At 37.1% G+C, this 27,836-nt stretch overlaps 3 protein-coding genes across 3 annotated transcripts in view; 2 read left to right on the top strand and 1 right to left on the bottom strand.

Annotated features, from left to right (window-relative positions):
• LOC138026001 (integrator complex subunit 7-like) overlaps positions 1-350 on the top strand; it is a 24,417-nt gene extending 24,067 nt beyond the window's left edge. The window contains exon 26 of the mRNA XM_068873168.1: positions 1-350. This exon is cut by the window's left edge and continues 574 nt beyond it. The gene's annotated coding sequence lies outside the window, so the exon portion shown is untranslated.
• Positions 351-1,052: 702 nt separating this feature from the next.
• LOC138026002 (uncharacterized) lies at positions 1,053-1,948 on the top strand. Its single transcript, XM_068873169.1, has one exon. It carries the CDS (start codon positions 1,203-1,205, stop codon positions 1,806-1,808), a length of 606 nt encoding a protein of 201 aa, XP_068729270.1. The 5' UTR covers positions 1,053-1,202; the 3' UTR covers positions 1,809-1,948.
• A 1,500-nt stretch (positions 1,949-3,448) lies between these two features.
• Positions 3,449-27,632, bottom strand: LOC138026004 (exportin-1-like). Its single transcript, XM_068873170.1, has 34 exons — positions 27,378-27,632; positions 27,184-27,285; positions 27,036-27,108; positions 26,853-26,914; positions 26,666-26,710; positions 26,095-26,210; positions 25,546-25,611; positions 25,122-25,170; positions 24,701-24,742; positions 24,456-24,533; positions 24,144-24,198; positions 23,591-23,664; positions 17,741-17,872; positions 17,627-17,653; positions 15,167-15,364; positions 14,215-14,256; positions 13,559-13,653; positions 13,339-13,444; positions 12,688-12,765; positions 10,442-10,542; positions 10,156-10,211; positions 9,967-10,046; positions 9,486-9,569; positions 9,088-9,135; positions 8,810-8,896; positions 8,288-8,701; positions 7,961-8,032; positions 7,770-7,845; positions 7,293-7,385; positions 6,270-6,401; positions 5,732-5,841; positions 5,299-5,357; positions 4,875-4,971; positions 3,449-4,614 (listed from the first exon to the last, which is right to left on the bottom strand). Exons 1-34 carry the CDS (start codon positions 27,495-27,497, stop codon positions 4,468-4,470), a joined length of 3,216 nt encoding a protein of 1,071 aa, XP_068729271.1. The 5' UTR covers positions 27,498-27,632; the 3' UTR covers positions 3,449-4,467.
• Between the last annotated feature and the right edge of the window lie 204 nt (positions 27,633-27,836).

Below are 27,836 nucleotides of genomic sequence, written 5' to 3'. Positions count from 1 at the left end.
ATAGATATAGTAGCGCAGGACAAATTAAAAAAGAAATCAGCTGACTTCCGGTTGCCCTCCGTGGCTCTAAAACGACGCGTGCTTAAGCTCCCTATTTTCACGGCTTCACACCCATCACCTTGTGCCCTGCGTGAATCACAAGTGCTGCGAATATGACCTTTGGTCAGCTTCATTGGGAAATAACGAGTATTTCAGAGGGAAATCATCATGCGCAGTTGTATTCGCTCCATTGTTGAGCTGATCTTTTGCGATTTCGGCTAGTCATCGTTTTTCATGTCTAACTGCCAATACCCAGAGCGCTATAAAGCAGTAAAAAAATACTAAATAAAATTTAAAAGGAACACAGAAAAGAGCGTGTAGTATTTGATTTTGTCACACAAATCTCCGCCATTTCAAGCATTTCCTTCTTTGGTCTCTCTTCTTGTAGCTAACATTTCAAATCAACTCTGAAAATGTATGTTACACTTGGAATCTTGTTCCGTGATCAAAACGCCTTCCTGTGACGTCATCTCACACATTACGTGAGCCGACGTGAAAATAGTTATCTCGAATTTTCTGTCAAAAAGACACTTTGTGCACAAATACAGCGAATATGCCGTTTCACAACTTATGTTGAAACACGCCACAGTTGCTACGACCCTTGCTTTTGAGGTCATTTCCTAACGAGGAAGAGAACGTGATAGTACAAAACGAATTGTTTGGGGTCTTTCCCTGCAGAACAACGTCACTTCAATTGGCCGACAAGGTGCCAGTTAAATATTGTCATGACAACTGCAGCGAATAAACGTCATGAAAAACTTCGAGGAAGTTGCAGAAAAGCCGTAAGCCGCCATACTCCATTGTTTCGCTACCTCCCCCGACAGACTCTCGTCTCTGAATTCTTGGGAATTGTGTTTTCACAAATTCAACGTCATCGTAATACTTCTTGAAAGGTAAATTCAAACTTTTCAGGACTCGTAAACAGTTCACGAATTCACTGTCGAATTTCTTGAAAATTGGTGCAATATCCGGGAAACAAATACACACTACACCTCTGGACAGATGTCTTGCGTATTATTTAAACATTCTACTGGTTTCCTAAACTGAAGAATAATATCCGAAGAAAGGCTGGATACCGGGATTTGAGTTGCTCAAGTCAAGTCACCTTAATTCAGTTTGATACAGTTCGTTTCGTCCATTTTTCCACTTCCTGTCTTCATTTAATGTGTCTGACAGAAGCAAAGAGAGAGGAACACGAACAGTTTGTGCAGTCTGCTGTCAAAAAACAGCAACGAAATAAGCGAAAGCGAGCGCCTGACATGTTTGTGACGGCCGTTTTAGAATGCACTGTGCGAAGAATTTGTAGCGAAGTGTGCTCCAGTTATTTCTGCCTTTGCACGCCTCCCAAGAGGAGGAGGCTGAGCTCATTAGAGGACAAAAAGCCAACAGGAACGGTGAATTCGTCTAGACATCAACGAGATAAGTTAAACACAAACAATTTCACATCGAAGGCAAGTGAATATCATAATTCACTCAGTGAAATTCATGAAGCTATTGACATACCGGAGACGCCACAAATTGTTCCAGGCGACGAGTCGGAAGTGGAAAACTTTCTTCACAGTTTAACAGTTGAATTGACTGAGTTACCGACACTTGAAGAGGTAGATGAGCTTCTTAGAGAAATTGAATGTGGCTGTGATTTAGATACAGTGGAAGAAGAGATCGGAGCACTGCTAAAAACAAACCCTGATGATCCATTTTATCCTGGATTACTGGAAGTACTGTTTGATCAAAGTAGCACTGCGGTTGCAAATCTTTATCCGGTGTAGCAATGCAGCATTATGAACGGTGTTTCATCCAGGATGCCAACGGAGCAATTTATTGGACGCAATTCCCGGGACGCAATTTCACACAGGGACCTTCTCGTTATGAAATCAGTGCAGCGATAAGTCGGTATTTACCACCCAAGATCAAAATATGACATTCACTTGGAACTATTTTGCTAAGCAACAAATGGAGTTTTGTCGATCTTTCAGCGTTTCATGTGTATGTCCAAAAAATCGTATCACCGGTCTCGTTTTAGAAGTGAAAGAGGAAAAGAGGAGAGATATTGGAAGTGGGTAGGGTGGGGAGACGTAAAGTTGTCGTTTGCGATCGAAGAAGTAGCCCCCCTCCCCCCCGAAAAAAATTAATTTGCACCCCACAATTAAGGTGAGCACGGCAAATTCATTCTCAGCTTTATTGTCTATTCCATAACAGAATTTTTTAAGAAATTCTGATGATGAATAATAATAGAGAGTACTCTGCCTACCTAGAAGAGAAAGTGAAGAGGCTTGTTGGAAAGAAGAGTGAACATGCAGAAATTGGTGATTTCATTGACACTTAACATTACACGTGCTTTTTGTAGTCTGTCGTCGCAAAGTATAATAGCATGTGACGTTTACAGACATTGTAATTATCTTAAACTCCTAAAGACACTTAAAAAATTTGTATTTTAATTTTTATTCATTTACTTACCTATTTATTATTATTGTTATAATTTTTTTTTCTTACGATATTGACTATGTTTAGAGCCACATGGCCTCTAGGTTACACCTTCAGCACCCTAATGTGCCATTTTAGCTTATAGCAGAATTATATACGTTTTAACACTGTGGTACATAATAATAATAATAATAATAATAATAATAATAATAATAATGCAAACTAAAATAGCACTTTAACTAAATTCAAAGCGCTTTAAATGTAAAATACTATTCAAAAATCAGTAAAACACTGTTTTGAATAAAAACGTCTTTGACTGTGACTAACCCTAACCCCTTTGGATTTTCAGGAATGTTATTCCAGAGTTTGTGTCCAGCATAGGAGAAAGACCTCTGGGCACAATAAGTATTGTTATGCAGGAGAGTTTCCTGCAAAGAGAATGCTGGGTGGAAGATCCAGCACCATGGTGTTAATAAATAATTTGTTTTTGTGGTTTGAACATGGGCACCTTTGAGGCACTAACGATAAAGCAATTTGAATTTTCCGTACAGTGCACACACTAGCAACCACAAAATTGTCTTTTTATCTCACTTCATAAAAGGTGATTTACTTAATCCTGGTGAGCAAATGCCATTTGGTTTACTCAATCCTGGTGAGCAAAAAACACTTCCTTGGAAGAAGGCTTAAGTTCAGATTGTTGTCTGTTTTCCATGACGCTAAACTAGGAAAAGCAAAATACAGTCTCTTCCTCCACTGATTGCTCACAGCTACTACTGTATCTGGTTGTCTCCCAGTAGGAGATATTCAGAAAACCTCTACTGGTACCCTCGTGTCATCCTTCCAATACTTTGAAGACCACAAGAAGCTGTCACCAAACTTGTCTTCATCTTTTGGCTGAAAACAGATTTTAACCTGGCTTTACGGGGAGTTCTGTATTACACCATTCACACTCATATACAAAGAAAAACAATACAAAATCTACATATTATTTTAATTTCTCTTTATTGACAACACATCAGTCACATTCTTACATACCAGTAATAGTTATTGTATCTCTCAGTTTGGATAAAACCGTTTTTATATCAGATGGAAAAATTAAGGTATAAATTCAACATAGCATGCAACGTTTTTACTTTCACACCAGCAGTGTGATAAAATTGCACATATCTTAAGGTTGGGGAAGGCAAAAAGCACATTTGCAACCACAAGACTAAGAAACTCAGCTAGCCTGGTTTTGCCATTGAACTGAAAAGACATTATGCAATTTCAAGTTCTCCACAACAAAGTAAAACTTAACATGAACAAGATAGTAAAGCGAGTAAAATAAGACAAAAAGTAGAGCAACGTGCTTCACGTATGTATCTTTATGTAACTGACCTTCATCATTATTGTCAAGTTTTAATATTATTAATCTCTCAAATGCCAACTGTTTTTGAATTTTTTTTAAATGGTCATGATTGAGAATATCTCTGCTGAATAACTATCAGAAAAAAATGTACAGCAATTAAATTACTCACTGTTCATAACTTCTACATTTCAATATAAAATAATATAAAATACATAGCTTGTCATAAATTTATATTCACCACATTGCAAAGGAGCACTTTGCATCTTCATTGTGGGATGGAGAAAACCAAGTGTAACAAACTTAATATCCACAGCATCCTCATCACACAAATAGCCGTGAACTCGCTAGATTTTAAAAGTAACAATATTTGTACAAATATTCTGGTCTTTGGCTTTTAATATATAAGCCGACAGCAGGAATTCCTAACAAGAAATATTACAACGTTCAATATGTGCGTATGTGTATTACTATCTGAATCATATGTTTTATCAAATTAAAAAAAAATCTAAATTCATTCATCTGCAAGCTACATGTACTTAACAACAAACCAAAAAGTTGTACAAAAATACATTTCAAGAGAAGACTGCAACTACTCAACGTGATCTCTAACTAAATAATTATGGCATATTATCCTAAACTAAAACTTCTCATAAATACTAATCTTGCATTTCTTCTGGCATGTCATGAGGGTTGACCATTCCTGGCACAGAAAGTTGAACTTTGCGTTTTTCTTCCTGAGCAGCCTGAAGTTGTTTTTCTCTCTCTTCCAAATACAAATCACCAACATCTTCTGATCTATACTCCTAGAAAGAAAAGCAAAAACACTTTTTTTCATTAACTGAACAATATGAACATACTCTTAGGTCTTCTGGAGTGATAGAATACAATTCCATCATTTTGGCCAACAGGCCCCAGTTGTTTTTAAGGGTGGATAGCACCATCCACTGAATAACTCAATTGGTTTTGCTAGTGTTTATCCGCTCGATAGCGATTTATCCGCTGGATAGTGTTATCCACCTTTTGAACAACCGATGTCAGATCTTTTAAAATCCACACAACAAACCTTTATTTGAACCATGAAGTCTCTTAAATGTTCCTTGAAAGCAGGAATGTCTTGATCAAGATTAAAGAGCCCCTGAACTGTCAGTTTCACCTGTGCACTGAAGATAGGTAGTGCATACTACTTTTAGCGAGGCATTCAGTAAAATATATCCATTCTCTTAGGGTGTGTTCAATTAACCCTATTCCGGAAGCAACAGAGGATAATAAAGATATTTTCAAAATAGCATTTTCAGCCAGTGTTTGACAATTTTAATGTGAATCTCCATAAAAATGAAGGATTTTTAAACCTCCATTCCATGTGTATTCCTATTCCGGAATACGTTCAAACAATCGCACCCTCACTTTCTGTTCATAGCATACTAAACTTACACATCACCATGTTTGAAGACCACTTCACAGTACTCAACATGAATAAGCACACTTACTCTTGTAAATGTGGAAATGCCTGCTTCAGAAGGTTGGCAATACATTCCTGAACATAAGCCTAAAAAAACAACCAATTCAACAAAAAATATTTTACACTTCAATGAGACATGATCATAAGTGTGCAAAATCCCCAAATTTGGAGAACGGGCATACGACTACACTTGTTATTTACCATAATCACTCGCTGAAAAATGTCCCCATTAAGCCTGAACCGGCCATAATTAGTATTTTAATCTAACGCAAGACGATTTTACTCTGTCTATTGCTAGAGGATTTTACTCTGTCTCTGTGTAGTCAATGGGGATCCCCTGGGAGTCAATGGGTTAAGTAGAAATGAAACAAACATGACCAGTTCAGAAAGGAAAATCTTAAACTAAATTTTGTCTGTTGATATACCAAGTGGACATTTACTTTTTCTTATTATGTACAGACCTGATTTGAAGCGTACTGTGTGCTTCCCACAGGAAAAAGTGGTTCCGACACCTTGACTGTCTCCACTAAACTGAACATGTGGGCCAATATAGTGGCATGCATTGTCAAACCTACAGATACAGCAAGGGCACTTAAAGTAATGTAGATACCCTAGTAGCAAATAAATGAGTTTTTAAAAAGACAGCAGTTGAAAGCAGAAAAAGCAAATAATGAAACTACTGTAAGAGCTGTGAAGCTTCTACAGCTCTATCAAGAAAAGCAACTTTTGTAATAATTACTGCCTACTTTAGCTGGCCCATAACACCGTACATTTTGGGAAGTTCTTTACTCTTGACTGTGCCATGCTTCAATGAACAGGAATCAAAGTTAACCATTTTTCATCATGGACAGTCCATATGTCTACATGCAACACAAAAGCCCATTTTTCTAAGTGGGTGGCATCTCATAATTTAGCTGTCTGTGCTTTATTAGAACCCCTGTTCTCTCATAACCTTAGTAAAATCTAGAGCTTTCAGATAAGCCTGCTAGCTCTGGTTACCTGCTGTGTGTGAAGTATCAGTAACAACTGATAAGACATGTTGTACAATCATCATGTAGTAAGTCTGGTAAAAGCTCTGCACAGCTGTTTCTTGTTCCAAACTTTTTAACAAGGAGTACAAAATATGAAGCCCTACAAAGATCAGCAGTACAGTACAACAAAAAGTTTAGCAGAGGTAAAGTAACCATATGACTAAAGGGGAGCAGGGCTGGCGCAGTGGTGAGAGCACTCGCCTTCCACCAATGTGGCCCGGGATCGATTCCAGAATTCTACGCCACATGTGGGATGAGTTTGTTGGTTCTCTACTCTGCTCCAACAGGTTTTTCCCTGGGCATCCCGGTTTTTTATATTAATTTTCTTCTGATTTCAGTTAAATTTGTAGTCTCCTCAATTAGTAGAGCATTTGTGCTCGGCTAAATAACTTTGAGACTTAAATAGAGTGATAATGATGATGACTATTATTATTAATTTATTATTATAAATTTGTGGTTTACCATTTGATTTAGAGCTTTTGCCCAATGGCAAGAGAGGCTCACCAGGCCTAATCTTTTTTATCCACGTAACACATACATGTAAGAGCACTGGGAATACACCCCCTACTCTTAGTGAACAGTCCATGAGCTCTGTAGCCTGGAGGACTAGATAGTCTAATCATTTGCATATCTCAATTCAAAAACAGGATGTTTTTGTTTGTTCGTTTGTTGTTGTTTTTTTTTAATGTAAAGGCAGCTCTTTCTCCACAATCATTTTAGCCTTTATAATGGGCCTTTATTACTTCTCTGTGCTCTTTTCATTAGACAAACTGATTTGGAGTTACACAAATAGAGGATATTGTATGACCAGATGTTAGATATTATGAATTTATTATTTTTTTACGTGTTGAAATGAATACCTCTCAGTCAAAGATAATATTTATATCCACAAGCAGCCATGCAATGTTTTGTTTGAAAGGAATTTATTTTATGGTATTTCATTGATCTAATTTCTCTAACAAACACAAATCTGCATCAAGTTGTGGCATACCAATATCAGCAACATTTCTCATGGTGTGTTTGAATGCCCAAACAATGGAATCAAGCACCAGCTTGAACTGTTGAGCAGGAATTGATAACAGTGCTGAGGACAAAATTGCAAGAACAAGTTTTAAGAGAGTGGCATTTGAGTAATAGCCAAAAGGCTAACAAACATGTAACCCTCAAAAGATATTTTAACTATAAAACAGCATACAAGTACAACATCTTTTATCCCTTTCACCCCATAAGGATACCCATTAATAAGTAAAATTGTTTGATGTTAGAAAGAGTAAAACATATCAGTTGCAGTCTTACATGGAAAAGGTTAAAGAGGACATTCATGTTGTTTAAAATTAATAATCAAAATCATGACACAAATCGGACATTTTTTCAACCCCCAGTTCACATTCTTCTGCTGATATTCAAAGTTACATGTACCCCTTGTTGTCTTGTAAAGGGAGAAACAGTCACATTCTCTTGTTTATACCTTGAAAACAATGTTGTACCACAGCTTGGAGAAGGATGAAAAAGTTTGTTCTGTGCTCAGGAAATTCTTCAAAGTTCTACAAAAGCACACAAAAATGTACATGGTAAAATGGCCAAGTATAAAGTACAATTCCAAAACAAAAACAAAGTACAGTCTGTAGTCATTGAAAAGTGAAAAGACCATTTTCTCACCTTATTTATCATTTCTAATGTGCATTCAAATACTGCATCAAAGATCTTTGGAATATGCTCTGTGACATTTCTCTAAAATTTCAAACAAAAACTCATAGGTAAGTAACACACCTCACCAAACACTTAACAATGAACTGGTCCACACAGAACAGGTTACCAGTGAACTTCTTTAACGCAGGCTTTTGCAAAGGACGGAGTTGTTTGTGGTATGGGCATCTGTTAATAAACAACTTAACATGTCATGGAAAAAAGGTTAAGCCCTGTAATTGGAATGTTGTCACAAATGCATTCAATCACATTCAGACGATGCAGACTATTAAAACAAACCTCCAACTTGTTGACAAAAGTTGCCATGGTGCTTAGGACTTCAGGTTCTCTGGCATTAGGTACATTCCTTTGATAATCCCCAAGTACGGCATCCAGTAGTGGAGGAATAAAGTTGTCACACACAAGCTTTGCATCATTTGATTTGCTAACCCAAGTTGATATTAGTTTTAAAGTTTCCGTTTTCACTGTTCTCATGGCTCTGATCAAAGGTTGTTTCATGACTGTCTCGCCATTCTCTGCTATTGCCACAGAAATGTTCTCACTAAGACAGCGGTACACATTTAGCATGTCCAAGTATATTCTGCCCAGTTGTGTAACAAATGGGTGTCCAACTGACTTGCAGCCTCTGACATTAGTTTTTAGAATGTTACCAAGCTGTTTTACAACTTCAATATCCCGCAAATGATCAATATTCTGTGGAGAAAAGTGCAAGTTATTATCACATGATCCAACTGAATGTAAACTGTTTGAAAGGACATTAACATTCATGCGGAAATGCAGTAATAAATAATTATTGCCAACCCTTGTTGCTTCCTTGACAATGTTGTCCCATGCTTGGTTTGGAAGTGACATGTATTTCTCAATGAGTCTCTCCATAACCACTGAATCCTGCAGTAATGTAAGTTGTTACAAAACATAATGTTTAGACCCTGCTGCCTATCTCCATGTTCTTGCAATGAAAATGATTCCTTGTCTAATGAAGTTTTACATGAGTATAAAGAAAATGTCTGCAGGACATCCAGCAGCCAATTAAAATATACCTTGAAATTATACTAAGTAAAGATATTGAAAACACGTACTGTCTGAGCACTGATCATGTAACCAACTGCCTCATAAAATGTGTGAATCTAAAAACCAAAACAAGGAAAGGAAACAAAACAATTCGACTGACTTTCATGTTTACAATATTGACTAACATACGGTAATTGCTGATCTCAGACCCTGCCAATTAACATTTGCAATATTATAACAGTAACACATTTATGTTAGGCAATACTCAAACCACTAATAATATTATTAATTAATGTTATTACTAGGGACTATAGCTTAAATAGATTTGCATAAAACCCAAACAAAAAGCAACATGCAATAGCAAACTCAGTACTTGCAATGTAATAATTATAATGTACTCTCTCAAATGCTTCAAAAACAGCTTATTCTCAATTTCCAGTATATTAGCATAGCAAAGAGCATCCACCTGCTGAGGTTGAAGATCACAGATGATGGACTGTGTGTTATTCAGTATTTCCTCTATGAAGGGCATAACCTCTCCTACTTGTACCTGGAAAAAAACATTTGTGTTAATGTTCACTCCCTTCAATCAGAGTGATCTAACTCTGTTGGTGAATACAAGAACTTCGGATTGTTCATCTGATGGAAGACAATCCCCTACTACATTGTAAAAAAACACCGTCACAGTAAATTATTTCTGCAGAAAGGTCACTTTCCTGAAATCGGCCTGTCCTTTCAGGATGCATATTTAAAAAAAATTTAAAAAGCTGCAGAGGTTAGCAACATGCTCACCATTGTATTTCCATTATTTTGAAGAAATGTGGATGGATAACCCAGTCTTAATTTTGCATCCGGGTTCTTTGATAGCCATTTTACTACTAACCACTCCATACGCATGGTCAGCACTACCAATGAGAAACTGTAGAAATACCTACATATATTCTTACCTGGACAAAATGTCTTCTGCATTTCTGAGCAATTTTAATAAATGTGTCACAAGCCATGTCCTGCACACCATCATGCGTTTCTAATAATATCAATTGCACCGCTTTAGCTAAATCATAATCCTTTTGAATAGAACACAACATTATATAGTACATGTTTACTGTGCAAAAGAAATTGAATAGAGAGCTCACCATGCATAAACTCAAACAGCTTGTTCACAACAGTCTTCAGAAACTTCCAGTGAGCCCTAAAGGAAATAAAGTTAGACTAAATTACACTGTAAAACAACTCAAGCAATCTCATCATGTTGGATAAGTATGAGAATTTTAGCTGTCTAGCCCCACCATGAAAATACACTGTCGTGATCTGAAGCAGTTAAGTACCACATCACGCAGGCTACCAAAACCAATCTAATTTATGACAAGGAGGGAACAATACTGAAAAGACATAATCTGAAGTATTATGTAACTGCCATACCTTAGGAATCTTGGGTACTGCCCTACAATGTACATAATGTTTGATGCAATTATTGCTTTGTTGTCCTTTCCACGTTTGATTTCACACAGGCCAAGGAGATCCTGCCATTTTAAAACAATAATAACTATTGTTAATTATAAACAAAATCAAGACTAAGGAGACTGTAAGCTTTTCAACCATGTTGCAGGGTTTGATCCAGGCCGCGCCATTGCGCCAATCCCGCAATGATATTGAAATTGTCCCTTAAAAAAAATGGCCCCTTCAAAATCTGGGGGAAAACTCAGAAGGAAGCACACAAGAAGAGATACAGTTTAGTACAAAAATTACAAGCTGAAACACAGACCGTGGGAGGAATTTTATCGTGCGTTTTAAGTTCAATTTAAAGTCACTTTTCAGTCACTCCACTGTTCAACCAATCGTGATGCACGCATGCATCTGGGGATTAAAATAACACGACGAAAACGCATTCGTACAATAGATAGCTTTTTCGCCTCAAATGGAAGCCAGATTGATCAGAGAAAAAAATACAGAAGAAGAACAGTGTATTGATGAGGAAGAAACACAGATGAGGCTCAAACGAAACCACGACCTTTCCAAAAAACTTGGTTGTGAGATCACACGTTGTTGGGCTATGAAAAGGAGGCGATGTTCTGCTATTTTTGTCGGAAATCTAAGAAAACAAACCCCTTGGCATCGGAAAAGGGTGTACAAATTTTAGAACCTCAACTCTTTTAAGACAGAACGACTGTAAAGAACACATGGATGCTGTTAATTAGGAAACTATGGGGGATACACTCAGCAACACCATCACAGTGTCGCGTTTTTAGAGAACAATGGTCAATCGCAAGCCATTGACACCATTTTCTTAACTTTCATGTTTGTATTAATTTTTTAAGAGCAAGTAACAGGTCATAAAATGTTTTTGTTGTCGTGCCTGTTTCTTTGTTTGAAAATAAGAAAACGGAAAAAAATTGACTGTCCCCCTATAAATGAAAATGTCCCCCACAATTTTAGCAAAGGGAACAAACCTGTCCCCCAGCGATCAAATCCTAGCTCAACCCCTGATGTTACAACCATTAGCTAACATACTAAAAATTTTACAAACCAGTGGTAACAATATAATGACTACAGCTTTCAATTTAATATCCAATAGCATAAAAACAGTAATGCTGAAACCCTTGAAAGGTATTTTGATGGCCTTTTGTCCTGTTTATATATGGAAAAATTAACACGAGATGCATAAACTACCACATACAGTTTATAATGCTGTTGTGTCTAAATTCAACGATAATAATTATAAAGACATCCAAACCTCATGGAAAGGTTTAACTCTTATTTTCTGGTAAAGAGAAAACATCAAAATGATGGAGGCATAATTATGTTGAGTAGACTGTAATAATCAGAGAGTTATTACAGTGAAACCGGATGTTGGTTTGCAAGCCACTTTGCAATGTTGTCACACAATGTTGCGTTTTGGCACTTTGCTCCAAGCAAGTTTAAGGTTCAAATTTCGCAACGCACGCACAGTTGAAGTCCAATGGTATGCCTTGAACTGTAATAACATCGTGAACTTTATCCATAGTTGTCTTGGAATTGATAAATTTATATTTTGGAAGGCCCTTCAAATGGAGTTAAAATGATTAATTTCTTCGAAGAAAGTTTACATGGGGAATCCAGTATTAGTGAACAGAGTTTTCACGGAAAACCAGTTGCGCTTAATGCTAAGAAAGCGTGGTTCAACCCCCTTACAGTCCTGAATTAAATTTTTGTGAGGTTTGTTGGTCGATGACTTCAGGTGTATTTGAGACAACATGAACAGTTTTCAATTGACTTCATGGAACTTGCGATAAATTCAAGGTTTGCAAACAATCACGCCAGTGATACATTCTGGCTTTTTTAATTTTACAAATTACTTTTTTCACAGCCTCGCGAATCCTACCCAACGTAGAGTTATGATGCTGTAAATTTATATTGAAAAAACTAGAGTTCAAAGTTGTTTTGAATAGGTACAAATACCTGACTCTGGGAAGGTACATTGTAAACACCAGGAAGCAAGTTAAAATTTGAACTTGCAACTTCCTTGAAGCAAACTGGCAATCAAAACACCAAGACATAGCATCACAAAATTGCAAAGTGGCACGCAAATGAACAACCGGTTTCACTGTAATTTGACATTCAGTTAAATTAAAGCTGCATAATACCGGGGGAGGGGGGGTCACCTAATCAAATTAAATGATTCCTGATACCTTTATGACAGTGACCAGAAATCTCTTTTCATCCTCTTCATGCATTGCTCCACTGATTGAACCAACCGCCCAACAAAGCTGCAGAATTACATCAAGGTAATTAATATTCTGACCTATTAGACATTCACCCTCTCTAGCTTCAAGTATCATTCCTTTCATGAAATACGTTCAAACTTATTTTTTTCTGATTTTCTGATATGTATCTCCTGAAATATCATCTGGTCTTTTGTGGGATCAATCAGACCCAGTCACTCAGTTGTGACAGCACTGTATGTAGGGGCCATGGGTTTCTCTAGCATTACCTTGCTTTGCTTTGGAGAGCTTCCTCACAGGCTAGGGTATTTCCCCCAGCTGGACCAACATTCACCGTCTTAAAATAACTGAGAAGAAAGTGCTCCCTTTTGTTGAGTTTGTTACCTTCTCTAATAAGGACAATAAACAAAATTGGCCCCATCTCAAAGCAAACTTTGGTGTTTATAACTTCCGAGGAACACAAAAATACCAATGAACTGTAGGTTAAAAATGACCTCTAGTTTAGTGTTCTGGCCTTTGTGGTATATTAGAGCTGGATGGTTGTAGACAAAAGCTATTGCAAGCTACTCTAAGTTCTGCAAGTGAACGTAATACAACTTCATCAAAAGCCAAAGATACCGTGTTTAGGTTCTTCCAGGACCACTCGCTACCATTGACTTGATTCTGTAGCTTCTCTGTCATGATCCTTTCTGTGTCTTGGTAATCCAAATGGGTTAGGTACACTGAAATTAAATAAATAAATAAATAAATAAATAAAAATTAGGCAACCAATCTGTCACATCCAGTTTCAAATCAGTTACTGTTATACTGTGAAAAAATCAGAACAAGTAACTCAGCCAAGGTTTCACTCTTGTTTTTGTACAAGTTGATGGCATCTGTGTCCTTCATAAATTCTCTTACAACTTCCCCTTGATCATTTTCAACTACAAGTACCTAAAAAGATTACATTTAAATATAGTTAAATGAAGTTTAACATAGTTAACGACTAGGAGCTAGTCTGGCCAGTAGTGTTTTGCAGGCGGTTGTTAGTGTCTTGGCTGTCTGTTAACGTTTGTTGAGCGTTTTGGAGCGTTTTGGTGCGTTCTGTAGCGTTTGATATAGTTACATAGTTTACATATCCCCCCCTTTTTTCTTTTTTATATTTTATTTATTTATTTTATTTTATTTTATTATTATTATTATTTTTTTTCTTTCCACTGAGCTATCTGGCTCAAATGTAACGGGTGCCTGTGGGGGGCCTGGCGCGCGGGACTCGTGGCTTGGTTGCGGGTTGAGCAGGCCAGTCGGGTGTTATAGCGTCTTGGGGATGTGACCGCGGTTGCAGCCCCCACGCTTCTTCGGCACCTACCCTCCACTGGCGACTTGGGCATTAAACAAAATTAATGTGCATCAAACACCTAAAATTACTGAACAATGCAACTAAAAGTTCATCGTCCTTTCTTTACAACAGTATCTTTGAATAAAGGTGATTCACATCATTCCCTGACAACTTACCTCTTCAGGTTTAGCCATTCTTGCAATCATTATGAGTCTGACCTAAATTAAAATATTGAGACGTGAAAATATGGCAATTAGTCACTCATATCTTCTTTCACACAAAGAGGGCTATGACACGTTCTTTGGAGGTATTGCGGCAAATCTTCAGAAATCACCAGATAGAAATATGGAATTCCTTTACCAATAAAATTAATGTTGATTCACCAACAGACCAATTATGCGAGAAAAAAAAAGGTAAGTTGGTGTCAGGCAGAGTTCTTATCAAGATTACCCAAATGCATTGTTTCTATCTTGCCCAGTTTTGCCCATCCACTCCTGGCTTAGTTGTCATTCTTCTGCGTTTTGTACAGTTTTTAGAGGTCATTGCCAAAGTCCATTCTCTTTTATTTACATTTTGTGCATCCTGATATTTGGTGCATTCTGATTCATCTCTACATGTAGGTCTACGAACAGACCCTAGAAGTGACAGATGCAATTGGAGAGGGAAAACTGTATGATTATTTGAGCCCAGGAGTCATATCATAATAAAATAAAGTACAATTGTCCAGGTATGTGTATTCCTGAGAAGGACTGTTTCAGATGACATTGACTGACATTTGGACAACCTGAGCAGAAGTCATCTTCAGAATCAAGTGATTTGTGTAACGTCAGTTGATGTCATTGGTCAACTTATTCGTGATGTTATTGGTCGAATGTCAGTTGAGCCTAGATGTAATTGGCTGTGAAGACTAAACAGTGAGTGGCCCATTTCAATCTGTCTATAGGTCTAAGGTCTGTATGAAACCTTTACTTTGGTTCAAAGTGTTTACAAAGACATAGTACAATGCCATGTATCTCACTACCAAAGCCACTCCAAATTTACCAAGCAATGATTAAAGCGAAAGTTGTAAGTCCTAAATGGAATCCCATGGCCATTCTCCATGGTCAGTAATATTTGTGTTAAACTCACTTTGGATAATACTGAAAGATACATTTGTCTCCTTGGTGGAATCTGCTGCGACTGAGAGGTACCAATCAGAAGGGGAGTGCTCGAAGGGAATGGATTCTCACGATACAGATCCGATGCAAGAGCATTCCAGTATTCCAGACAGATCTTGAAAATCTCCGTCTCCTCCACTTCCGAGATAAGGACAAGGTAATGAAGCGCCTGAGTGTTAAAAATATGCAATAAAGAAAGACAGTTTTGAAAGGAAGCAGTGTAGCCCACACCCAGGTTCAGTATGTATATGTGTGGAAAATCCTGTGCATACAATTGGCTAGATTCGCCTTCAGTGATCTCAGATTTAATTTCACACCACTTTGCAAATAGCCACCTGGTTTTCTCCTTGTCAACTGGGCTTTTTCAGCTGTTATTTTGGATTAGAAATATCTCTTTATCAGGTGGAAGGGTCAACAACATCTAGGTCCATTCTCCTTTAACCCTCTACCTCCTAAAAGTGACACAGGGTTGTTGTTAAGCGCCAGTTGCAGCGAATTCACCGGCTGAATCTGAGGCGATCGCCAGCTAGATTTTGGCCTGCCATTGTTTTCCGTATGAAAAAGGAAACGAACAATTCTGAGGTGAATCACTTGCTATCATTTGATACTGAACACATTGTCGAACTGAAAAGATTTAAATAAAATAATTTCCGACTACCTCAAGTTTTGATAGCTCTATGAGAAGTAAACATATTCAAATGAAATATTGCTTCAAGCGCTTGTTTACCATTTTCTCTTTCTGCTTTTTCCTTCGCCATAATTTTGTTTTTGTGAGGCTTAGTAGCCCCACATTCAAGGTGTTGCTAAAGATTAGGGCTGTTGTAACCAGGTCTCTAGTACATGTGGGAGAAAGATTCTGTTTGCTTATTCGAGCAAGGTCATAGAAGATAACTATTTTGTATAAAAGAGTCTTGTTGCTTTCTGTACCTCAGAGGAAGACCAAATCAAATTCAACATTTCAAAATTTCCCGCCTTCTATCAGATGGCTCACCTAACTTTTCAGCCGCAATGCATTTTCCTTAGCTACAACCCTTCACTTCTAGATTTTAATCAGTCCAACATCCGATTATTTTACTTGTCAATGGGGGCCAGTGAGTTCAGGGATGAAAGGGCAAGTATAAGGACAAAGAAAGTGCAACATCTACATCTACATCTTGCAGCACTTGACAAAATCCCTTTTGACTATTTCTGCTTAGGTGGCCTCATGCACCATAAACCTCTTTAGAGACATCACACCAAGCCGGCCACTTCTGCTAGAGAGAACAGGACAGCCACAACATCAGGGACTCCATCCCATACTCTTCTTGAATAGTGTGTGGGTTCTTTACCACCAAAATCAGTTCACTGTTTGCACCCGGAAAAAACAATCGATAGCATTAGAATTTTTGGCTTGCTCACATGATAATTTGGAGTTCCCTGATTTGCCACGTGTCATTCTTGATGTGAGTGATACCGTGGGAAAATAAACAAATCAACCGCTGCTTGAAATAAATGTACACAGAAGAACTTTCCATTTCAAGCAGAGGGGAAGTTTCAACAGAGTTCTACCCAGCAAGTTTTAGAGCCATAGGATTAAAGTACGAAATAAGTGGTCTTACAGTTTCAAAATATGGAAGATGTTTTGTCAGGTAAAGCTGGATACTTAGTGTAGGTAGTGTAAGACTCGCACGTTTGGCCAAAAACAAAATAAACATATCATACACTTGCGAGACAGTTCGATGTAAACAAGCAATTCTTTGTTGTTTCAAGTTTCATGCTTGTTTAAGCAAAATTGTATGGTTCCCTGAAATCGATACCAAAGTCTCACTCCCATGATAAGATGAGTTTTTATCCCTTGTTGTTGGTGTTTTGTTTGACCTAAATTCAAAGATGAGTTCTCTGTGAAATGTGAAGCGTCAACATAGCAGTAATTCAATTACTTACTGTTATTTGAAATCTCTTCTCATTTGTTCTTATCAGTCATAGCGTAACATCGAAGGCGGGACATTTCACAACTTGCACGTGACAAATTGCGGCGCTGCAAACGGTCACGTGAGCAAGTCCTTTTTTTTCGGGGTGCAAACAGTTAAGTGCGAGACTATGAAAGCTTGTTCTTGCCCTTGGAAGCTATTAGTTTTGCCACAATCATCTCTGAAAGTCTCACAAATTCTTGAATTGAAGCTACCAGCTATAACACAGTCTTCAGCAAAATGATATCTTTGTTGTCACATATCTGAACAGGACAGTGTGATATGGAAAATGAAATATCACCATGATCATTATATTTAACCTCACTGTCCAAGGATATTATTAGAAAAGTAGCACAAACAACTTCCAATTGAAAGACATTTTAGGTACCTTCATTGCACTTTATATCTCAAAAGAATAAGATGAAATCTATGATACTAGCTTGTGTGTCATTTTTCAAAACAACAGGATCACATGTACTGACCTCCAGCAGAGTGGTGTGAAGCTCTTCCTAGTGAGAAGGAAAAAGAACAATGGAAAACTGCATTAACAGAATTAGGCAATTTACCCAAGAACTTTTTTAGTCTCCAGTTCATACCTTCTTTTCAACCAGCTGGCCATGCTCCTTTAAGAATGTACAAAGAAATAAGCTCAAGTTTTGAATAAACTTTTGTTCATCATCCTTCCCATCTGCATAGGCATCTTTTATGTTGATTGTCAAGGGAAGCATCTGCCACAAGGGAAAAGAAAGGTAAATATGCATGAAGCAGTCTAAATTAAGGTCATTGATTGACTTTAGCAAGGCGTCAATTGACTTAAGCAAGGCGTTCCACTGTATCACACCCTGTGGTCTGTAACAAATTACGATCACTTAATATCAACCCTTATTTGCCACATGGCTCGGTTTCCTTTGTTCTCGCAGGGGATTGCAGGGCTGAGTTATTCCCCTCAAAACATCCATTTTACTGAATCATTTAATAACATTATCTGAATTCACTTTATACAAGTTTCATTTCATATTAAATACAACTTTGCAGTTAGCAAACGTAAATATGGAACTAGATGAAGTATACACGCTACTAGGATCGAAAGGCTCATGTGTATCCTCCTCCAAAAACGATTCCTTAGAAAGTTGCAAAACATTGGACACAGCCTCTCATTCCTTTGAGCTAACTCTTTGATATTCGTGCCACGATTTCACATTCCTACGCCCAGTTCGCTCCATAACAAGTTTTTCAGGTACCCTTAAAGTAAAGTCATCCCAAGGTAGAGAATTTCACTCTAGCGCTCATTCGTCCCATACTCTAGTATGCCAAGCTGTCGACTTTCATGTATTTTGTGGAATTTGTTCTCTATTCTTTTCCTCCCTGGGTCACTATTTCAATACCACGTCGCGATACTCCAACCTTGCTGGTCTCTTCCACTTCATTACTGGACTCACTTCGCGTTACTTCTTCGAATAATTCTGTCACTGTTCCCGTTACATCTAAACCCTCAAAATGATCTGCTGGCACATCCAACAAACTTTCATCTTCGCAAGACGACTGAATAGTACCAGAAAAACTGCTTTGAGTGATGAAATTATCATCACTGGGGTCCGATTCACTCATACTTGATCAAGCCGGTAATCCACGGTGCAAATTACAACAGAAGGCAAACTACACTTAAATATTCAACTCAGACTATGACAATTTTGTTTTTGCAATTTTTCACGCACATAAAAATCCCTTGAGACTACATATATTTGTTTTCTTACAAATCTTCATTAAGCTGTTTTGCTGACATCTCAAACAATAGTGAATTTTCTAGAAAACCTCACCAATGTGTAAAATAAGCATTTTACCGGCCTTTCACTCGGGGATATCAGATTTATTCGCCTCTGGTTCCGATTATTTTTATACCGGATTGAAATCTGGGGAGCATGTTTTGATAGCGAATATGACTACAAGGATAAATTCTTCAAGTGATCTTATGGTTTGGGCTATACTAACAACTTGCATTTAATATCAGAGGTAATCAGAGACAGGGATTCCAAACTATGGAAAACTATCATGGAAAATCCATCTCATGTACTTTATGAGCTGCAGCAGGGAGCATGGTCACAATTTTATATTACCCCTGATTAGGATGGAACATTATAAAACAGATTCTTAACAGATCTCTCTTTCATTTTATCGAATTGGCTTTCGTAACTTGTGTATTCTAATGATGAATATGTGTAAAGTCACACCCTTGTTGTGGATCTGTTTTATTGTGAATCACTATTATTATTATTATTATTATTATTATTATTATTATCATTATCATTATCATTATCATTATTACTGTCTATGTCTCACACAATTCATAGATATAGGAGGCTTGCAGACTTGTTGCCCCAGAGCATCAAGCTAGTTCCATAGTCTTAGGTGTCTAGGGTCCTTTGCAAGATATTTGCTGTGCCAACAAGCAAGCTTTTCGAAGTAAAGCAATCATCCCAGGTGTTCTGATCTTCTCAACAAACGTTTTCAGATGTTAACTCAATGTTCAGAGTTGTTGTTATTATTATTATTATTCTTATTCTTATTATTCTTATTATTATTATTATTCTTATTATTATTATTATTATTATTATTATTATTATTGATGTGAGCACTAGTGAACAGCCTACCATTCTTGACATTTGGGATCCCCATGCCTTAATTACCAGGATAAAATTTCACTAGACGAGCTCACAGTACACTTGCCCAGTGATTTTCAACAGCAATAATATGTCGGTACTTCATGTATCTCCTATTATAGAGTATTTAAAATAAATTATCCATGTACTTTTTACAATATAGTGATCAAGAGCAAGGGTGGCACAGTCGGTTAGTGGGCAGCCTTGGTGCAAGAGGTCCAGAGTTTTATTCACGGATCTCACATCCTTGTTTCTGTTGCAGTTAAATTTTACTTTCAGGTCAAATTTTTTTAACCTAGGTTATAATTTTTTGAACCTAAATTATAGGTTAAATTTTTTTTAACCTAGGTTAATTTTTTTAACCTAAATTATAGGTTAAATTTTTTTTAACCTAGGTTATAATTTTTTAACCTAAATTTTGGGGTTAAAATTTTTTTAACCTAGGGTATATAATTTCTCTGGGTTTAGTGATTAGGGTTAAGCACTAATTTCAAATGGTTAGCTTTCAGGGTTAGGTTTGGGACACAACATACCAGTGATGTTCTATGGAATAGTCATGTATGAACGGTGACAGTTGTCAAAGGGGAATCAGCCATTTTAATTCTCAGAGTTTGCTGTAGATTAATAAAACATATATTCTACTATTCATTTGTATTTGTGTTTATTCTTGTTTTCATACATAATTGCAAAAGTGCATGCAAATATTATTGATAAATATTTATGTGTATCTGTTCTAAATACATCGGGAAATTACTGATTAATTGCCATTTTGCAAGCACGCGAAAATGTAATATGTTTGGAGTAATCCAATGCTATTCCTGTGTTTTGACTCTTGTGAAGTCGGCTCGGAGAAATTTGGGTGTCTATAACTCCAAATTCAGTAACCACTTGGGCATAACCATTCGCAGGCTCTATTGATATTATTTTTCCTAGCAATGTATTGGGGTGCAAGGGTGTCTTATCGACCTTATCAATTTTTATTTTTACATAATCATTGACATGAAATTTGGCTACTTTAGGTCTGGATTGCTTCATTTTTTTGTTGTACTGTTCTTGCCTTTCTTTGATTTTTTTGCGTTTTTTGGAGCGAGAACTTTTAGTTTCTTTTGCTTGTTGCTGTTCGTTAGTTTGAATGTCATCTGTGCTGTTTTCATCTGTCAATGTTGGAGTTTGCTGGACATTCATTTCTACTGTTTCATCCTCACTGTCAAGCCTTTGTTGCTCATTGTTTGTCTCTTCTTCTTGTTCCCCTTTGTCAGTATCTGTTTCTTGTACACTTGCCCGCATTTCTTCTCTCCATGGCTTGATACCTAACACTAGTTCATATGGTGTTTGGGCAACAGCACGGTGCACTGTAATGTTTTTCTTGTAGGCTGCTTCTCCTAACACTGTACACCAGTTGTTGTAACTTTCTTTCTTCTCTGTAAGAATATTTCGAATGTTTTCCTTTATTGTTCTATTATTTCTCTCGACTAGTCCTTGGGTAGTAGGTGTGCGTGGAGCTCCATGCACTTGTTTTATGTTATTGCTCTGACAGAAGCTGGACATCTTTTGATTTTTAAATTCTTTTCCGTTGTCGGAATGCAACTTTTTAGGAAAACCCCACTGCCAAAATAGCTGGTTTAAACAACTTATAACTTGTTCTGTTTGCTTGGAAATTAATGGAAAAAGCCACGAGAATTTCGTGTGATGGTCTGTGATGTGTAAAATCCATTTATGTCCCTCGATGCATGAACATGATAACCTTCTCATATCTATCAAGTCGATTTCCACGTGTGAAAGAAATTTATTTGCGATGATGGGGTGTACCACTGGTTTCTTCAGATGGTCTGCAACGGATTTTTGTTGTTCGTGAATGCTGCAAAGAGATACAAATAGTTTCACAACTATTTGGGGTATCTCAGCATAGTTATTTTTTATATAATTTTCAAGTTTGTCTCGTCCGCGGTGAGCGATGGCCGAATGACTGTGACACAAAATTTCATGGAGTTCTCTCTTTGGAACAACGTATTTTTGCTCCTTACTCACAATTTTGCCGTCTTCGTTTTTGAAGTTCCACTTCTTTCTCTTGATTGTATTTATTTCATCTTGTGTTAGTACATGTACTTCGGTTTCCTTGTTTTGAAGGCATTGGGTAGCTTTATCGTACAGTTCATCGTCGATAAACAGGTTGACTTTGCTCTTGCTTGTTTTTCTCGAAGCCTTTAATTCGTCTAGTTTTTGGTAAAAAGTATCTTTGTTTACACATGGCGTTTGGGCTGCCATTTCAAAGTTTGTCGAGTTGCAACGCAATGTACTGAGATCTTTGTTTCAAAGTGATTGTCGAAAAAGTCGAAGTCTCAATTCGTTTCAAATGCGCATGTACGAATAATTAAATAAATTAAAATTTGGCCGAGGTGACCTGGTACCTAGAAAGCATATCAATGAGAAATATTGTGAAATTTCCAACTGGTGTCGTGGTGGTACAGTGGATAAGAAGGCAGTCTAGAGATCGAGAGGTTGGTGGTTCAATTCCAGGTAAGTGGTACATTGCATGAAAAGGAAAAAGGTGAGTTATGGGGGGGAATGGATGGGAATTGCAGGGGGGGTAGAAGAGAGGACTGGATGGGAGGGAGAGGATAAGAGGACCAAGTGGTCAGAGGGGGGGAAAGAAGAGAAGAGGGGAGGGCAAATTTCTTGCTTTTTTTTTTGTGTGTACTATTCTTTTTAGACCCCCCCAAAAAACCAGGCCCCTATTTTTTAAACTACACCCCATAAATAAAAGCCCTTTTTAGACAGTTGATAAATAACCTAGGTAAAAAAAAATTACCTAGTTTAAATATTATGAACTAGGTGGAAAATTTTAACCTGGATTTAAAAAAATTTGACCTGAAAAAAATTCCAAACTACAACATTTCCACTTCTTTCAGTGTAGCATTAAGTAGCTTTAAATACTATTAAAACAGAGCACTGATGGAAAGAGGGGGGTCAAATGAGCGCATCGTCGCCTTCCTTCCGTCAAGAATACCCTCTAGAGGGTAAAGGAACTACCGATGTTAAATAAGGTGTACCTTTACCTATCATCCATTTGTTTGAAACAAAGTACATTTCCACCGTTCCAGTAACTGATTCTATTCTCACAGCCCTTCGCTTTCTTTTAAAAATTATCATTATCGTTATTTTCATCAATGTACGATTCTCTCAAGTTTTCTGGGTCCTCAAAGTCACGTCTCAGCTACTTCCCACGGCTTAGAGACACAGTACTTTCTGCAGCAAATGTGCAGTTCTCAGTATGGCCGACAACTGCATACTACCCAGATCATGGTGTAAACTTAACCTTCCATATCAGGTGCTTGCATTCTGTGAGATAGTGCAGGGTACGCAAATTATGACAGGTATCACTGTCACTTTCAAGGTTCCATTGTACTACAGCAATATCCCACTGATTATGCATCAGCTCCTTGTTTGTGTAGATAATCATGTCCCAGGTTATTCTGACTTTTCCACTTTCTGTGACTGACAGGGGTTGATGGTCCTACCACTTGTTGGTACACTCTATCCCATACTACTATTACCTAGTATACCAGTATGCTAATGATCTGAGCTGGGTCTCAAAAATGTAACCAAAAGGAATCAAGTTTAGAAAACGTAGGAGTGTCTAAAAGATAATTTTCTCAGCAGATACTCTGCCGCACTGTTCATAAAAACATCCCAATGCGAAATTTTTCTCAACTACTGCTTACTGCAAAACTCTCTAACAACTATGCACAAACACTTTTCAAAATAGGCTGGAAAAATAGTTCAACTTACTTGCTTCAACTGAGCCATGGTTAATGAAAACAATACCACAAACTGTTCATCATATTGAGTTGCTCCAATACCAGCTATGGTTGTAAAATATAAGTGAGTATAATAGCAGGGCTTGAAATTTAAACAAATTCCAGACGCAATTTTGGGACAAGACATTTAAATTTTGTTGCAATTTTGCAAATTTTAGTCGTAAGGTCATTGCGCTGTATTGCAATGCCAGCAATTTAACAAAAAAAATGAGCCCACAGTACTTGTATGAAAAGAAACCGCTGAAAATGGCAAATAATCAAGGCATTCTGTACAAAACATCGCAGCTAACTTACAACACAATTATTGTGCCCCGTATATTAAGATGGAACGAAAATTTACACCAAGAAACAGACAATTTTGTCATTTCTTTACTTAAGCAAAAAGAACTAAGGTCAAAATAAGCCACAAATGCGACTGTGTTGGTCGCAATTTTGAGCCCTGAATAGTCAGCAAAAACAATCATTTGATCTCTCATTATTGGAAACATTTGTTGATTTTAGTGAAAAACAGAAAATGCACTTACCAATTTCAGTGAGGCACTTCAACGTGACATTTCTGAACATGGGCACATTAAGAAACTGAAAAAAAAATAGATGTGATTGATTTATTTGGGTAACTGAAACCAGACATCATTTTGACTACTTATATTTTTAGTCTTCCATTTAATACCACATGTATGTGTGTATGTGAAAGGGTGTCACACATGCAGACAAGGACACTATTTGACCACTTAAAGTGTAAGATAAATTAATAATTTTATTTTTGTCCAGGCTGCAGATGAAACCATGTCTTTTTAAAATTCTTATAAAATTTAAAGGAGGCAAAACCATACTACCTTGTATACCAGTGTGCTTATGAGCTGGGTCTCAAAAATGTAACCGAGAGGAATCCAGTTTAGAAAACGTAGGAGTGTCTAAAAATTAAATACAAAATTAATATTGTTTAGTTCTGTTTACATTTAAATACTTACAAGTTTGATTACTTGGTGTCACCATGTAACATGTAGGCATCTCTGTGCAACCTAATTAACAGAATGCACCAAGCTCAAGCCATGTGTAAACATGCTCAATACACACTTACCTCTAAAGTTGCCCCAATAAGGGTGATATTTTGAGAATTCTCCTGCAAATAAAATGTCAAAAATGTCAATGGTTTGTCAAAAACTACAATTTGACTTCTCAATTGAACACTGCATTGCATTTTTCATTGCAACACAACATTTTTCTCCAGGCAAACGTCAGCATAGAAAATCATGAAATCTTTTTTCTGACTCTTATCCTAAATTGCAACCTCATATTTACATAGTTACCTCTAACCCATTGACCCCTAGGAGTGAGCTAGACTTGATAGATTTTACTCTAATGCCAGACGATTTTACTGGCAATGGTTCAGGAATCAATGGGTTAAGGGAAAGGCCGAAAACCCTACATTGCAGAAAGGGTGGAAAGTCAATTAAGAATGAAAAGTCATAAAACAAAAAGAACATTTCTCATTTACTTACCATAACAAACTGGCAGAGAGTAAAGATCTGTGAAAACTCGCTGCACATACTAAGAAAAAAAAAAACAAAGTCATTCATCAAAGATGCCATTTTATTCCCAAGAGGACATGATACTCTTAGTCAGCACTTACAACAATAACCTCTTGGTGATATTGAACCAGGAAGTCTTATGACTGGCTTTCCTGTACTCAAAAAGAACTTTGAGTAGGTCATGCTTTCAATGGTTAAAAAAAAGTATTCCTACTACTACTGAGAATTTCAAGCAAAGGATTTTATTCCAAGTACTGTCTAAAAGAATCACAGCTAACACCAGAAACTTTGCAAACTCCCGTAAATTGAGACCACAGGTACAACTCATATGTCAACACCTTTCCAAAGAAACATACTTCCATACAAAATACCATACACTATACACCATTCTAACCTATCCTTAAGGTGTTTTGCCTTGGCTTGAGTCATCTGTCCACTAGAGAAATCAAAAACCTCCTCACTGAAAAAAAAAACACAAATAAATAGCTTTGTATGGAACAGTAGAACTGTGTTATAAAAAAAAAAGAAATTCAAAATTCCTGAAACCAACTTTCTATTAAAGGAACATTGCAAGTGTTGGGTTGAGATTGTTGAACGTTTGTTTAGCTAAGATTGAAGACGCCAAAGCACTTCATGGAGCTATCATATATATGTTGCTCTTCCTTTTATTTTGCATTTTACTAGCAACTCATTTCAATAATTATTGTGCGATGAAGCAGCTAAGAAATATTAAAATAAGGGGCTCATTTACAAGCCCAGTTCAGTATTTTTGATAGCAGATCTAAGAAAATCCTAAAACATTTTGCTCTTTAAATTTGACCATCTTTCAGTGCATGAGATAGAAGGGTCTTGCTGACATCCTTGAGAAGGCAAAGTAACAATTTTTATTACTACTTTTCCGAGTGATGAGTTCCACTCAAAATCAATTTTCAAAACATGATACCTGAGCAGTTTTAGTATCACCATGTTATTCTGACAAAGGGACTCATTTGCTTTGCTGGCACCAACTATATCACTGACAAACGTTGGCCACTTCTTGGGCCACTCATGCTTGAGAATCTGGAGAGAAAAATTGTAAAACATTAATTTCCATGACAAAAAAATCTGGAGTAGCACATTTTGCATTAATGCAATTAAGACTGCACCAAAAAATATTTTATTTTTCCAAAGTTGTGGAAAGTCAACTTTGACCTGATTTACATAAGCATCACCAAGTATAATGTTATTGTAATTAGACAAGGAAAAACTGGCCATTGGCCAAGTTTTAAATTGTACACAAGTTAACACACCTGCAACAATCCCACCTCAAACAAAACAGGAAACAAAACTGCTTTTAATAATTTCTAGCATAAATATACACCTCAAAATTACATCGATTTGAACTTCATTTACCGCAGATATTGTCGAAACACGAACAAAGAAACCTTTTTTTGGAATCGCTTTGCATTTAAAATATATGAATAATTTTGGCGGGAATCTCCTTTCTGCAACGAAAATGACTGTCTACATTGTACCTCCACCAAAATCATGTTCAACTTTCCAATGTAAGTCTTCTCTTTCTAGAAAAATGAAAATACGAGTAATATTAGTAACTTGTAACGTTTACAGATGTTATTTAAGACGCTAAACCAGACAATGGTTTAAGCACCCGACCCGACCCGAAAACAACACTATTGTAGATAGCAAAAAACAAAAACAAACCTCCAACATTTCCGCTTCAGACGAAATTTTTATAATCAGACCGACGATATACTTCTTTATTCCTGAAAAAAAAACTTTGGCTTCATTCCTATGTTTCTCCGTTTATAATGTTTTTGATTTTCAATTATTCTACCACTTTATTATGACAGCTCGCGTATTACCAAGTTTAATAGGAAAATGTACCTTCACATTGCTCCGACGGGAGGACTTTCCAGCGAGTTTTGATAAGTGCTTCGAGTATTTGCAGCGCAAAATACTATTAAAACAACAGATAATATCAAGACAACGAAAAATAAAGGCGAATGGTACATTTTTATTCCCAAAAGCATACCTTTGTCTGTTGGTTGTTTGAAAATTCTAGAATTGTGTCCACTCGCGTCCAGGCGTCTGGGTGCTGCTTGAGCTGAGTCAAAATCTGGTCTGCCATTCGTTGCTGCAGAGGAAAATATGATCCTTTTTTAAGCTTGACTCTGGATCTACATTTACGGATCCCACAACTTGGAAGTAAAGGAAGAATATAATAACCTGCGGTCCATGGGCCATGTAAAAACATGACACGACCGAGTCTAATAAAGTAATATCGAGTTTTTGAGAGAAATCCAGCAGCTGCGTGGCTTGCTCTATGGTTGCCATTGCCGTAGGCATTGGAGTAAATAAACAGATCACAAAAAATATAAATATATCCTGTTTGTAAAATGAAGAAATTCACGAAAGAAACTATCACTCAACTTCCTCCAAACACTGCTAGAAATTTTGAACGAACACCGCGGCCAGTTTGCACCGCTTTTCCCGGTTTAAACCAGTCAAGTTGCTCAAAGGGCCCGGATGTAACAGGTTTGGGTACTCTCAGTCTCTTTCGTTTTCCTTGAAAATTCAAAACATTCTCAAAAATCCCATCATTTGCTTTAACTAAGACAAAAGTTTTCTTTTTGGAAAGTTGGAGTAACATAGTGGTGCGAAGAGATGTAAAACCAGCCGGATCAA

The sequence above is a fragment of the Montipora capricornis genome, chromosome 12 (genome assembly GCF_036669925.1).
Source record: "Montipora capricornis isolate CH-2021 chromosome 12, ASM3666992v2, whole genome shotgun sequence".
Lineage (NCBI taxonomy): Eukaryota > Metazoa > Cnidaria > Anthozoa > Scleractinia > Acroporidae > Montipora > Montipora capricornis.
Note: the sequence above shows the minus strand (reverse complement) of the source record. Positions and strands in the feature narration are given on the sequence as shown.

Excerpts from the sequence above, each read along its gene's own strand:
- LOC138026002 (XM_068873169.1), top strand. The coding sequence starts at position 1,203 with ATGTGTCTGACAGAAGCAAAGAGAGAGGAACACGAACAGTTTGTGCAG.
- LOC138026004 (XM_068873170.1), bottom strand. The coding sequence starts at position 27,497 with ATGCCTACGGCAATGGCAACCATAGAGCAAGCCACGCAGCTGCTGGAT. Across the intron at positions 24,534-24,700 it reads TTATTGGGGCAACTTTAGAG|ACACTCCTACGTTTTCTAAA; the intron begins GTAAGTGTGTAT and ends TTTAATTTTTAG. Across the intron at positions 24,199-24,455 it reads TAAGCACACTGGTATACAAG|TTTCTTAATGTGCCCATGTT; the intron begins GTAGTATGGTTT and ends TTTTTTTTTCAG.